This window comes from Petaurus breviceps, unplaced genomic scaffold (assembly GCF_028583685.1).
Source record: "Petaurus breviceps papuanus isolate PSGF00001 unplaced genomic scaffold, PetGlider_PUasm1.0 227, whole genome shotgun sequence".
Lineage (NCBI taxonomy): Eukaryota > Metazoa > Chordata > Mammalia > Diprotodontia > Petauridae > Petaurus > Petaurus breviceps.
The window spans coordinates 17,384,025-17,398,045 of NW_027185896.1; the positions used below are offsets into that span (position 1 = coordinate 17,384,025).

The window sequence follows — 14,021 nt, forward strand, 5'->3', positions numbered from 1 at the left end:
TTTATAACTTATTAATCCATTTAAAACAACCCATTTATAATTTATTTACAAAAATGTCTTCCCCCAAGCTTTTTAAAATTTTCTACCCCCTATAACAATAATTCAGTACAGTCTTCACCTCTTTAACCTCATCAATAATCTTAAGAACTGAGTAATTCTACCAGTTTAAGAAGACATGGATATTCTTTTTTTTTTTCCATTTTCTTCTGCTACAGAAGCCAAAATACCTGTACTTCCAAGCTAAACAAAGTTGATTAACTAAACGTTAGAATTATGACTAAATCTAAATGCTCTCTTGGAGGGACAGAGAAAAAGGGAAAAAAAGAAATTGGAATACAACTGTATATAACTATAAGAATAAAATAAAGCACAGAAAAAAATAGTGTATTTTAGCACTGTTTAGTATTGGGGGGGGTAGCAGTCAGGGAAGGCAAGCTTTCATGTATTACTTTAAAAGCCTTACATAATAAATTAATCTTTATCAACTCAGGAGTGACACAAATTTCTCTGAGAACATATGAAACAAGAAGTTCAAGGTAAAGCAATGAAGATGGGAAAGGCTGGGGTTTTTTTATTTGGCAAAAGCTGACTTTACTAATTTGGATAAGTGGTTTACTATATGGTACACTTTCTCTAATAAAAGAACAGAAATGCCCAGAGTACAGGAGTAGTCTGAAGGGTGATAAGGAATATACAGGGAGGAGAGCATTCAAATTTTTTTAAAGACAAGAAACTAGTTCGAGAAATTAAAGAGAATATTCAAAAGTCAAGTCAAAGTTCTAGTAAAAATTTTGTAAATTTTTAAAAGTAAAAACTTGTACTAGAAAATGTTGTCCTGAAAATCACATTATTCAAAGCTACTATTCAAAGATGATGCCAAAACTGCAAGAAATGGTGTAAAATACTCTGATGAAGCTAGTCCCAATAGAAATCAGTACTACCTGTAGGCTCCAGAAGAGGCTCTGAAGGTGAAACATGGCAGCATTCAGTCTCCCACTGCGGCTTTTCTAATTCAGTGAAATCAAGGGAAGGAATGGTTTCTTCTAGTGGCGAAGCTTTAGTTGGGATTAATGGTGTAGTCAGTGTTTCTGCTAGAACAGAGAGGTAGGAAAAAAAAGATTTCAATCTTCATAATAACAGAAGGATCACTAGCTGGGAAAAAGAACAGGCACCAGAACCTGAGCTCCATCATCTCTGTTTCCTTCAAAATGTAACCTTTGAAAATGCAGACTGAAGATTTAAAGTCTTTCTCAGTCCTTCTAGTTTCTACTGTTATCTCCATCAAAATAACTTCGTCTTTATTTTTTATGTACAATTGCCTCCTCCAACAGCAAGTAAATTCTGCGAGGGCGGTGAGTTTCACTTATGCCTTTGTATCCCTAGTACTTACGACATCCCCTGGCGCACAGAAGACATTTAATAAATGCTTGTTGTTGTACTGATTGCAAGATTAATCACTTCAAAAGTAAAGAACTATAAGACAAATTTGAAAATTTCCTTAATTACTTTACAAATTAGATACTGTTGTCCCAAAAAGTCATATTAAACTGATGCATTCTAAGTTTCACAACAAGGTTTTAAAAAATGCAACAGAAGATTATAACTGGGATTCTGTTTTGCTTTGGTTTGGGGGACTCTTAATTTAAAAAAAAAAAAGACAGATATAGGTAGTAGATAATCTTCGTTTGGGACCAATGAAATCACAGGTTCATGTCTTTGCTCATGTTCCACCCCATGCCCTACACGGAATGGTCTCTTTCCCCTCACCAATGCTCCAGTTAGCATCTTCTAAAATCTATAAATTATTTCAAACCCTACTTTAGGCCTTCTCTACCCCCAACCCTTACGCAAATACAAAAATGAACAACCTGTTATCATATAATGCACAGCACTTTGCCTGGACCTCTCCTGCACTTACTACACTCTCTCAGTTCACTTTCATAGTCAAATTATTCCCCTCTTCTATTAGATTAGGAGCTCCATGAAACCAAGGTGCGCCTTGGATTTATCTTTCTATCCCTAGCACCTATATCATGCTTTAAACACAGTACAGCTTTACTAAATTTAAAATGAATAAATGGATTCTGTTCCTGCTTACCTATAATCTCAGGAGAAGCTATCAGGGCTTTAATCTCTTTCAGTTTCTCTAGAGCTTTATCTTCAGGAGGAACTGATGTTTCTGGCAAGTATACTTTTTGTTCTATAACCGCAACTGGTTCTGATGGTACTGTATAAACCACAAAAAAAACATAATTTTAATTTTTTACTAATTCATAATTTTCTACCAGTGAAAAAGAGCTAACAAATCTTTTGTCAATCCCTATAAGACAACTATGCCCAGCATATTTCTCTCATAGCAAATTTTTTCACTCTACCCTGATAAAATACTTTCCCCACACTGCAAAGGCAATGTATCTGAACAATGAGCTAAATTAACATTAATATTTTAATTTACTAATTTTCAAAAGTTCACACACCTGATAGCACACTGAAACATTTCAGAGCTCAGAATTCATTTGTCAACTTCTTTTCTGTAGAGATGAAGCTTATATTTGGAGTCTTATGTAGCTCTTATTGAATGATATCAAACACTAATATCTGAGGATTTGTGTTTTCCTTTTGAAAGGCTGAGAGCAAAGAAATTTTTTCATGCTTTTAACAGAAATTCTCTCCTCACCAAATTTAAGGATTCTCAAGCAGCATATTCATTTGTTTGCTTTGTTTTAGCAGGTTTATGACCACAGAAAAATCTTATTTAATATACAGACTCAACCACCATTTTTGCTGAATTCTTAAACAGGCTAACTGCATATTTGGAAAATTTTAATTTAGCAGGATAAGATTAAGTTATTCAAATCACAACATCTTACCTGAAAAATCCTCTCCAGGGTATAACAATCTTACTATAATCTCCAGAATTATGCCCAAATAAAAAATCCTAAGATTCTTCCATCTTTCCAGCAAGAACTACAAACTATTATAATTTTCAAAATGTACCTACCACTGTCATCTATTTCATAGTCTTTTTCAAAAGCCAGCTACCATGAGGAACCTTTTCCCCTTACCTTCAGTAGGTAAAGCTGGGGAATTCTCAGGGCAAGGTTTAAAAGGATTCACTTCAGCAACAGGAACAGGAGCTGCAAAAGTCAAATGAAATAATATCATCAAAATCTTCAAAACATTAGTCTGTTAATGTGCTTATACATACTCATATTATGTAAAAAAAAATTAGTACTTTACAAATGACAAACTAGTGAGAATTTAAATTCTACTCAGTCTACTGTTGCTTTATGGCCCAGGACAAGTTATGTTTTCACTGATATGGTAATATTTGCTGTGTTTCCATTTTATGAGGATAAACCTCTCAGTCCTCTACCTAAAACTTCTATTGTTACTCATCTCAAAGTATAAGTGACTATGTAAAGTTTAACAACTCCAGCATGAAAAAACTGATTATTTATGTTTTAACTTGGCCACCAGGGATACTATAGCCCGTTATCAGGGGCCACTAGTATATTATTTTATAAAGATCAAGTTTTTTCCCATAGCAACCTCTGAAATAAGCAACAGCTTCTGATTCAATTTATCTAATTTAATGTCACCTAGAAGGCATCTAGATAAAAACTGAGTATGATTTGTGCTAAAAAAGCATACGCAAGTTTTCAATTATGCATATCTTTTGTTGGTTTTAATAATGTTCAATGAAATTTGATAGACAAGTACAAATCACAGAGAAATGTGGCTTATAGAAAAGAAAATTCACTCTGCCATCTCAAAACAAAACTCTAACAGTGATCATGGCATTTCATCTAGCCTGGTTTTCATGCCAGATAAAATCTCTTCCCATACCCATATCTGCTGTTATGAGTCTTGTTCTGCTTTATCCTTTCAATAGATAAATAGGTCCAAGAAATGTATAGTATACTTGAGGACTTGTTAAGACCTTTATTTTAAACTTACATTTACCTTAATCTATCTAATTCACATATACTGAGAGTCTGAGAAAATTCCAAGACTACTTAGCTACTAAAGAAGCATGGCTCCTATATACCTGTGAGAGGGATACAGGTTAAATCACTTAACAGCCCTGGCTTCCAGTTCCATTATTGATAAAATAAGTCAGGGTCAGACTGATGGCCTCTGAGGTTGCTTCCAACTCTAAATAAATCTCTGATTTTTTTCATCCAGGTCCAAATATGTCAAAGCTGCTTAAGTCTTCTCTTTGCCCCTAATTGTGCAGTTCAGCACAAGGTCAGGAGAATTGGAATTGGCATCCATAGGACTTAGGGCTGAAGAAAATGTCAGAGATTCAGGTCAATCTTCTCATTTTGAAAAATCAGTGATCTATCCAAAGTCACACAGTTACTATAATAAAGTGAGTAATAAGCAAAGAGTCAACCTGATCAAGCCTTAAAGACTCCAAATTTAGTGCTCCTATGTCTATACCACAAGAACACTTAAAGCTGGTTCCCTTGGAAGTTCTGCACTTACCTGCTTGTTCAAAATGATCCACATCAGCCACTTTGAAATCTGTTTTTGGTTCTGTATCATGAGAAACAACCCCCTGCGATTTCTGTTCTTGCAGTGGTTGCAAATTGTCCATGCCAGGTTTCTTAGGGGACTCTGAATACAGAGCAAGAAGAAATTCAGTTGATTCACTGTGGAAGTATCATGTGAAAATAGCCATATCAACATTCAACAAGAGAAACCAGAATGTCATTTAGATACAAACCCATTCTCTTCACTACAAAAACGCTGAGCACATACCAGCTTTCAAAAAATCCTCAGGTGAGAATTTGCTTCTATCTTTCTTCTCTGACAATCATTAAGGTTTTTTGGTTTGTTTGCTTTTTGGAGGGCAATTGGGGTTAAGTGGCTTGCCCAAAGTCACATGGCTAGTAATTGTCAAGTATCTGAGGCTGGATTTGAACTCAGGTACTCCTGACTCCAGGGCCAGCGATCTATACACTGTGGTATGTTCAGTACCCACTATTAATTATATTCCTATGAATTTTTCTTATCTCCATCTAGATTATAAGCTCATTTGAAAAAAGATTGAATTTTATATTCTTTCCATCCCAGTCAGCCAGAAGTAGGATCTCAATAAATGTTTGTTAACAAAATATATTTAATAGTCAATATTTTTTGTGTAAGGCTTTATTAGCTGGTGTTAAATGAAATGAGAATTATGCTGAATAGTAAACCACTGACAGGATTAAAATTCAAAGATGTAAGGTTTCAAAAGTTTTACCAACTCCATTCAGGCAACAGGTCTTTAAGGTGCCTCAATTATAACCTGAGAATCAACATACCTGCTACAAAGGTATTTTAGCATTGTTTCAAAACGAAATACTACTACTTGCACATCTGCCTCTTCCAGGTGTAGGAGTGAATTGTACTAATGAATTTGTTCTCTAAATAATTACACTGCCTACTCTGACAACATAAATCTGGAAGTATGGATTTTTTTTACAATGTCAAAACAACACTTTTCCCAGAAAGGTAAACAAAGCTAAGAAATCTGTGACACCTAGAAAGCTTCTTGGAAGATCAAGACAGTGCCTGAAATGAAAAATCCCTTTCCTTTCTCCCTCTGAAAAATGAAAAGTTCAGCCTCAAAGAGTAAAACAGAAGTTTAAACCTAAAAATGTTTCCAGATTTTAAGGTAAAAAACATCAGACAAGCAAATAGTATTACAAAAATAGGAAAACCTAACAAACCAGGAAATGAGGAAAAGACCAAAAATGACACATAGATCTATCTCTGCACGACAATACACTGAGAGTCAATCAGTTGGTCACAAGGACAGCTGGAATCAGATGCTAAATGCCCCAAACGCTGAATACTGAGAATATACAGTGCATTGGAGGAAGATTTCTACACAGTCAATTTCATTGCCACCTATTAGAATCAAATTTCTTCACATTACTGATGGCATCCAATATGTGGCAAAACAAGACTGACATTGACAAAGATTTTAAATGAAGCTCTCTAGACCTAAGGCCACCTTTTCAAACCTAGGTGATTTCCAAATTCTCACATCCAAACCAATAAGGTTTTTGCAAAGGAAAGAAGACTGAACTTGATTATAATTTCATCCTAGAAGAGGATGCCAGAGCAAGAACAGTCAATACCCAAATAGTAAATTTTCACAATTTACTCTCCAACAATAATCAGAAGGCCTAACAACAAGCTTTACATTGTAATAGCATTTAGGAGTCATTAAGCTACAGTTCATGACTTAGCTGACTATTTCTTCTAAAAGGAAAATAGAAAAAGTTAAAAGTTTGAATGTGGTTCAGGGCTTCACTATGTCAAACCAGGACATCTGAACTGCTCATTCTAAAGCTTCAGTACTTTATAAAGCCTATTTAAACTGAACATGAAAGGGGTGGCTAGGTGTCACAGTGAATAGGGAACCGGCCCTGGAGTCAGGAGGACCTGAGTTCAAATCTGGCCACAGACACTTAACACAAAAACTAGTCGTGTGACCTGGGGCAAGTCAATTAACCCCAATTGCCCTCCAAAAAAAAGCAAAATAAATAAACAGATAAATAAATAAATGGGTGGATAAATAAACTGAAGATTGAGTCTTATCAAATAAAAACACCTTCCAGGTCTCTGAGGCATAAAAAGCATTGCACAAAGACTCCTTCATATTTGGAAAAGCTTCATGAGGTCATGTCCTTTCACACTGATTTCTCTTATGAATCACAGAAAGGGATTCTACCTTTAAAGGAAATAACTATGTAATTTCTCGATTATTTTTGCAATATTTATTTTTTAAAAACGGCTGAATCCCAACAGAATATTTATACATATATATATTATACATACATATATTATACATACATATATATTTTTAAATATGGAAAGCAAGCAAAAAAATCAAGGTCTTAGTCTCTGCTGCTTAATCCAGACTTTGGAGGGATCAGGAATCGCGAAGTGTGGCTCCATCTCATATTACACTTGTTTTAACTCATCTCCAGCCTTTTATGAAGAGTCCATCTTCCACTGTCACACCATGCAAATCCCAGTGATTCTGAACCCATGTAGGTGGCCACACAAATCCAATTTCCCACACTCCCAACAAACTGATATCCTATCTCCATCCTCCTCAACCCCCCCCCCTTTCCATTACACCCTGTTCTATTGGCAACAAACTTGCTTTTATTTAAATTTTTTCTTCTCCCACTACCAGCATACACTAGCTATTACTGAAATCTGGCTTCCTTTGATGACCTTCCTAGCTACTCTTTCCACTTTGGCAACATTCACTCATTTCAATCTGCTCACTGACCAAGTCAAGGGAGATGGATTATGCCTCGCTCCTCACTTGGACGTCTAGGTTCTCACTCTATGACCATCACTCAGTAACCTCTCCCCTTTAGAGGTTCATGCTATTCATTTCTACTACCCAATCTAAATCCTGGTTTCTCTTGTCAGGGCATTCGCTCTCCTTCCTCAATGAGTGTCTTACATCAATCACAATTCTTCTCTTGTCCCCAACTTTTCCCTCATACTACTATTCTTCAATATTTATACTTACTCTCACTCAATCACCCTCATCACTCAGTTTTTCTATCTACTCACTTCTCATGACCTATTGCTTCTCCCTACCTCTGTAACATACAAGATAGGCATACCTTTAATCTTGCTGCCATCACCCACAAATGCACCATCTTCGTCTTCAATAATTTCAAATTTCCCCTATCTGACCATTATCTGTTGGCTTTCCACCTCTCTTCCTGACATCCCTTAACAAACACCATGATGTCTCCACCATGGAGTCCAATTGATTGATAACCCCCTTTCTCCAAGACCATCTCCTCCACACTAGCCGCACTCTCCTCTTTTCTCTATCTTGACCTATTGGTTAATTCATCAAGACAGCTTTCCTTGTCTTAGTCTTCAGCTCACTATCTCATTCACCATAGCTCTCCTCTGTCTGTCTGTCTGTCTGTCTGTCTCTCTCACACACACACACACACACACACACACACATGCGCGCACGCTCTATCATACCATTCAACCCTCCTTAAGCCTCTATGACTCTCCCTCTCCAACTCTCTCAGTTTTTAAATCTGTCTCACATTTCACAGAAAAAACCAAGAACATTTGAGGTCAGTTCTCCTCTTCTTCATCTCACATTACTCAAATGCCTTCTGCCACTCTCTCTTCCCTCACTCCTGTCTTACAACAGAGTAGCCTTACTTTTTTTTATTTTTTTTGCTTTTTGGGGGGCAGTTGGGGTTAAGGACTTGCCCAAGGTCACATGGCTAGTTTTTGTGTTGTGTGAGGCCGGATTTGAACTCAGGTCCTCCTGACTCCAGGACCAGTGCACTATACACTGCACCACCTAGCCGCCCCAGCCTTACTATTACCATGTCAAATCCTTCAACTCACTCAAATGATTCAATTTCTGTCTCCTCCAACAGACTGCCTCTAATGCTATTCTATCATTTCTTTTTTTTTCTTTTGCTTTTTGGAGGGCAATTGGGGTTAAGCCACTTGGCCAAGGTCACACGGCAAGTTTTTGTGTTAAGTGTCTGAGGTCAGATCCGAACTCATGTCCTCCTGACTCCAGGGCCGGTGTATCATTTATTTTCATTTATTTTTAGTCTCTGTTTACTAGCTGCTTCCCTGACTCCCAACATGTTCATATTTCCCTCATCCTCAAAATTCCCTCATGTGATCCTTCTATCACCCCTAATGTCTTTTATCTCTTCTGCTCTTTGTGGCCAAATGCCTCAAAACAGCTTTTAAAATAGGTCCCTCTACTTTCTCTTTCATTCTCTTCTTAATCCCTTTTATAATCCTTTTTCCAATTTCATCATTTCCCTGAAACTCATCCAAAGTTACCAATGATATCTAAATTGACAAATACACTGGCTTTTTCTCAATCCTCTTTCTACCTGAATTCTACATAGAAGATCATTGTGTCTCTTTTTTCTCTAGGGTTTTTAGACACCACACTTTCTTGAATGTCTTCTTTCTTACCATTCTTTCTCAGTCTCCTTTTTCTGGATTCCTCATGAAGATCATGCCCTCTAATTGTACGTTTCTCTCTCAACTAAACTACTTAGGATCTCAGCAGCTCCTATGGATTTAATTTCCATCTCTATACTGATGAATCTCAAATCAACCTTTCCTTCCCCAATCTCTCTGGTAACCTACAATCTCACATCTCCAACTGCCTTTCAGATATCTCAAACGGGATGTCTAGTAAACATATTAAACTCATCAAAGCCAAAATAACTCATCTTTACCCTAAACCCTTCCCTATCTCCTAGCTTCCTTATGAGTGCAACACCATCCTTCCACTACTCATGTTTGCAACCTAGAAGTCATCCTGGATTTCTCACTACCTTCCATGTCCAAGGTCTTTGCAACATCTCTCAAATATACCCCCCTGCTTCTCTTGTCTGACACTGCCACAACACTGGTACAGATCCCTCATCATCCCATGCCTGGATTAATACAATAGCTGGCTGGTGGGTCTGCCTGGTTCAAGTTTCTCCCTACTCCAATCCATTCTCCACTGTCATAAAAATGATTTTCCTAAAGCACATGTCTGATCATGTCATTCCCCCCTACTCAATAAACTTCAGTGGCTCCCAGTTTCCTCCAGGATAAAATATAAAATGCTCTGTTTAGTATTCAAACCTTCTAGAATCTAACCCCTTACATTTTCAGTCTTCTTAAACATGAGTCCCCAACATTTGTTCTTTCATCCAGTGACACTGACCTCTGTTCTCTTCCATGAACAAGACACTCCATCTTTCAGATCAAAGCATTCTTTCTGGCTATGCCCAATGCCTGGAATTCTCCCTCCTTCATTCCAACTAACGACCTCTCTGGCTTCCTTTAAATCCCAACTAAAATCCCACCTTCTATAAGAAGTCTTCCCTAACTCCTTCTACTGTCCTCTCTGCCATATATTTCCTATTTATTCTGTACACAACTTTTTTCTATTTATGTTTGCATGCTGTCTCCCCCAAGAGACTCTGAGCTCCTTAATGGAAGGAACTTCTTTCTGAATCTCCCAACACTTAGCACAGACCCTGCTAGATAGAAGGGATCTAATGAATGTTTACAGTCTGATTTTGATTCTATTTTTCTTTTGACTCCCTCCTAGCTCCAAAGAATCATGTTTGTCTCTGGAGAGAAATAATTATAGAAATAAGAAAATTTCTAATTCTATATCTAATTTCTACATTTCTGAGAAAAATTAAAGATTAAAACTTATTCCACTCTCCACTAGGAGTCACTTCACTGCCTAAAAGAGGAAGAAGAAAATAAATGACCACAGCCATTTCACATATAAGGAAAGAACAAGATTATTCTTAATTCTACCTCACGTGCATTTTCTCTCTTCTTCCCATGGGGGAATTCTAATTCTATATATTCCCTGGAAAAACTCTGCATTCTAGGGGTAGAAACTCTGGTTAATCTTCAAACTGTAGCTCAATACACAAAAACAACAACAACAACAAAGCACATATCAAGAGCTAGCGCAATCACATCCAGCCTACCTGGTGAGGCCATGAAAGTCAGACCCCCTTCAGCCTGTGGAGATGCCAGTCTCTGAACATCACTTGTTCCCTCTACTTTCTTCTCCTTGGCTGGTGTCATTACTATGTCTATCTCCTTGGTCAGCGTCAATTCCATGGCTGGTGCCTTCTGTTCTTCCTTGGTTGGTTCCACCTCCACAGCTGGCATCTTAACCGCCTCCACAGCTGGCACCACCTGGGCTTCCTGATTTGATATCACCTTGATCTCCATGGCCAGATCTGTGTTCACAGACAGAACCTCTTGGGTCTGCTGAGTTGGTGCCATTTCTGTGGCTTGTTCTGCCTGGGCCTCTATGTCTGGTGCTACCTCTAAAGTTGGTTTATCCTCCACCTCCTTGACTGATGCCTCCTCCATAGCTGGTTCATCCTCTAACTTCTTGACTAATACCACCCCCGTGGATCGTTCATCCTCCACCTCCTCCTCCTCGACTGATGCCACCTCTACAGCTGTTTCACTCTTCACCTCCTTGACTGGTGCCATCTCCATTGCTGGTGCTTTCTCCACGTCCATGGATGGTGCCATGCTCATTTCCACCTCATTCACTGATGGTGCCTCTTTATTTAATTCCACCTCCATCTCAACCTCCTTCATTGGCTCTAAGGTTAAAAAACAAAAGTTCAGAAGCATAATTAGCTATCATGGAAGTTCTGAGCTACTTTCTTATAGGTAGGTAATCTTGTCATAGTAAACCTAACTAAGCTTGTCAGTTAAAGAAATCTTGCCTATTCTCTCATTGCTCGAAAAAGTGGTTATCAAAAGAAAATAGGAAAGAGATAATTATATCATTGAAATCAATATGAAACTAGAGGGGTTAGTGTCTCTGTGAGTCATCCTTTCCTTTGTCAGAGGAAATAGAACTGTCCAGAATTTGAAACCTGTACATAATAGGGGATTATCTGTCATTCTACTCCAACATGCTTAACATAATTCCTCCTGATAGGATATCAGGAAAATAAGCTCAAAACATAAGAAGTGGAGTTTTGAGGCTTTTGTTCTTAAATTCAAAGGTGGTACTTCATCAAGGGATAGTTACTAGTAATTACCTTCAGCAGCTTTAAAAGTGAACACTAACAGTCCTTTTTAGCTAATGTAGGAAATATCTGCAAATTCACCTGCTGTGGGTTGTAGAGGTTGAGGGTCAGACTCTTCCAGGAGGAGAAAGGGTGATGGGTCAGAAGGAGTATGGGCTTCCATAGGCCATTCTCCTGATCCTGTCTCAGTTCTTGAAACATATGAATCATAGGAAGGCACATCTGCTGCTCAAACGGAGAAATACAGGCCTTTTAAATTTCACTCACACTGCAATGAAAGCCACTATTGCTTTTAATCTAACCATGCAAAGTAACATGATGACACATATCAAAGGCCTAAAGATATTCACAACAGACACAAGAATATATTTAAGTAAAAGCTGTCAAGATTCTCTCTAAAATTGTACTACTTAGGCTACTGCCAACTGTTGGAATAGAATCATTATAGTATCATTATAGAATTATAAAGTGTGGGAAAGGAAAAAGGGAATTAGTGTAGGAAAGAGTTTATGGGCCCACTGATTTTTTAAAATCTAACTTCAAAGCTGACAATTAGCCGTTTGCGTCAAGTATTTATTGTGGGACTATTAGGCACCAAACACTGTGCCAGATGCAGGGAAGAACAGAGAAGATACAGTCCCCGCTGTGAAGGAGCACATAGTCCATTGTGGGGAGGGGAGGAGTGGAGACAACAACAACAAAAAAAAAACCAACTGTTTTTAGCACCTCTGATATGCCACGCTTTGAGATAAGTACTAGGGACCTCTCTCTCCTTTCAATGAGCTCACATTTTCATGAGAGGTGACAGAAAATATATAAAAAACTATACAGCATAAATATAAAGATAATAAATTCAAATTTATACAAAGTAGTGAAAAAGAAGAACTATGAGAGAGCACCAGCAGCGAGCTGGAAGAGAGGCCCTTTACAGGCCAGTAAGTATGAAGCTGAGTGATGGAGAAAGTAGGTGCTACCTGGGTGCAGGGCTGAACACTGAAAGCCAGCAGAGTCAAACAGGGCCTCACAGAAGAGATGGAACTTATCTTCATCCCTAAAAGGGAGGGAAGCACTGGGCAAGGGAGCATATAATGGGGGAAGAGGATACTCTAAGTGAGGGTATAAGGAAGAAGTGAATATGACATGTTCACAGAAGAATGAGGAAACTGTCCTGAACAATAATGGCAAACCCTGAAAGCCAAACAGAGGAGTTCTGACTTGGCAGGGTAGGAAAGAAGGAACCCTTAAAGTTAAATCATGCAGGGAAGTAAAATGATGAAAGAAAAATTTTAGAAATGTGACTCTGATAGTGGAATACAGATTTGAAATAAGGAAAAAAAGGAACGGAGACAGGAAGGTCAGATGGCTTGGATGAATCAATCAATGTTGTGTTTTGGCCTGGGGATACAAAAACAGACAAAAGACAATCCCTGACACTTCAAGGAGTGTATAATCTAACAGGGGAGACAACATGCAAACAAATATATACAAAATAAACTGTAGGATAAATAAGAAATAGCAAAAAGAGGGAAAGTACTGGCATTGAGAGGGGTAAGGGAAGGTTTCCTGGTAGAAGGTGGGATTTTCGTTTGAACATGAAAGCCCTATATGACTACATCTTCTACATTTCCTTAGTCCTATGGAAAGTTCATGTGGGAAATATGACATATATACATATTTGACAGTCTTTATAAATTTAAAAATTACTGGCTATAAGTATCCTGATTATAATGATATTAAATCAATACTAGATTATTGGAAGGGTACACATATACATGAGAAACAAAGAAAAGAAGGGGAAGCAATGTAGTCCTTCAGCTTACATTACTGTAAATTTGCCTTAGTTCAACTACACGGAACACAGAGGAAACAGCTAATAGATTTAGAATGCATCAAGACTTGTTGAGCACTTATGATATGCTAGTAGCTGAGGGAGATATAAAAATGAGTAAGAAAAATATTTGCCTTTGAGCAGATTATAAGGTATTGATCCTTAAGATGGAAGAAGAAAAGTATCTGATCATTTGGCATTAGACAATCATTATAAGGATAAAATAACAACTTTGTCATACATAAAGCCACTCCTCTTATGACAGCAAAAAAAAAAAAATAGCAATGTCTGGAATCCATGATCTAAAAAGTGATGATTTTGAATACTACAAAGAAAAACATAAAGATTCATAAGAAGTACAGCAGATGGAATGGACTATGCTATAAGAGATGATCAAAGAAATGAGTACGGAGAAGTAAGGAAAGAAGTACATGAACCACCACAAAGTAAAACAGAGCCAAGTTAACAACATACATACTAAACACAACAATGTAAATGAAAGGAATGACAACAAACACTCAAAAATCAAAAGTGATAAAGAACAAGAAGAGTTCAAAAGGGAAGATAAGAAGACACTCCCAGAACAT

General features: G+C 37.5%; 1 protein-coding gene across 10 annotated transcripts in view; it reads right to left on the reverse strand.

Annotated features, from left to right (window-relative positions):
• Positions 1 to 14,021, reverse strand: part of MAP4 (microtubule associated protein 4) — a 229,887-nt gene that overhangs the window by 64,773 nt on the left and 151,093 nt on the right. For 8 of the 10 annotated variants that reach the window (XM_069095953.1, XM_069095951.1, XM_069095956.1 and 5 more), the window contains 6 exons: positions 11,688 to 11,831; positions 10,536 to 11,171; positions 4,492 to 4,623; positions 3,066 to 3,137; positions 2,099 to 2,227; positions 942 to 1,091 (listed from right to left, as the gene is read on the reverse strand). In XM_069095953.1, the coding sequence (XP_068952054.1) occupies positions 942 to 1,091; positions 2,099 to 2,227; positions 3,066 to 3,137; positions 4,492 to 4,623; positions 10,536 to 11,171; positions 11,688 to 11,831 (1,263 nt within the window). The remainder of the gene's footprint in view (positions 1 to 941; positions 1,092 to 2,098; positions 2,228 to 3,065; positions 3,138 to 4,491; positions 4,624 to 10,535; positions 11,172 to 11,687; positions 11,832 to 14,021) is intronic. The other 2 variants (XM_069095954.1, XM_069095958.1) reach the window with 2 other exon arrangements.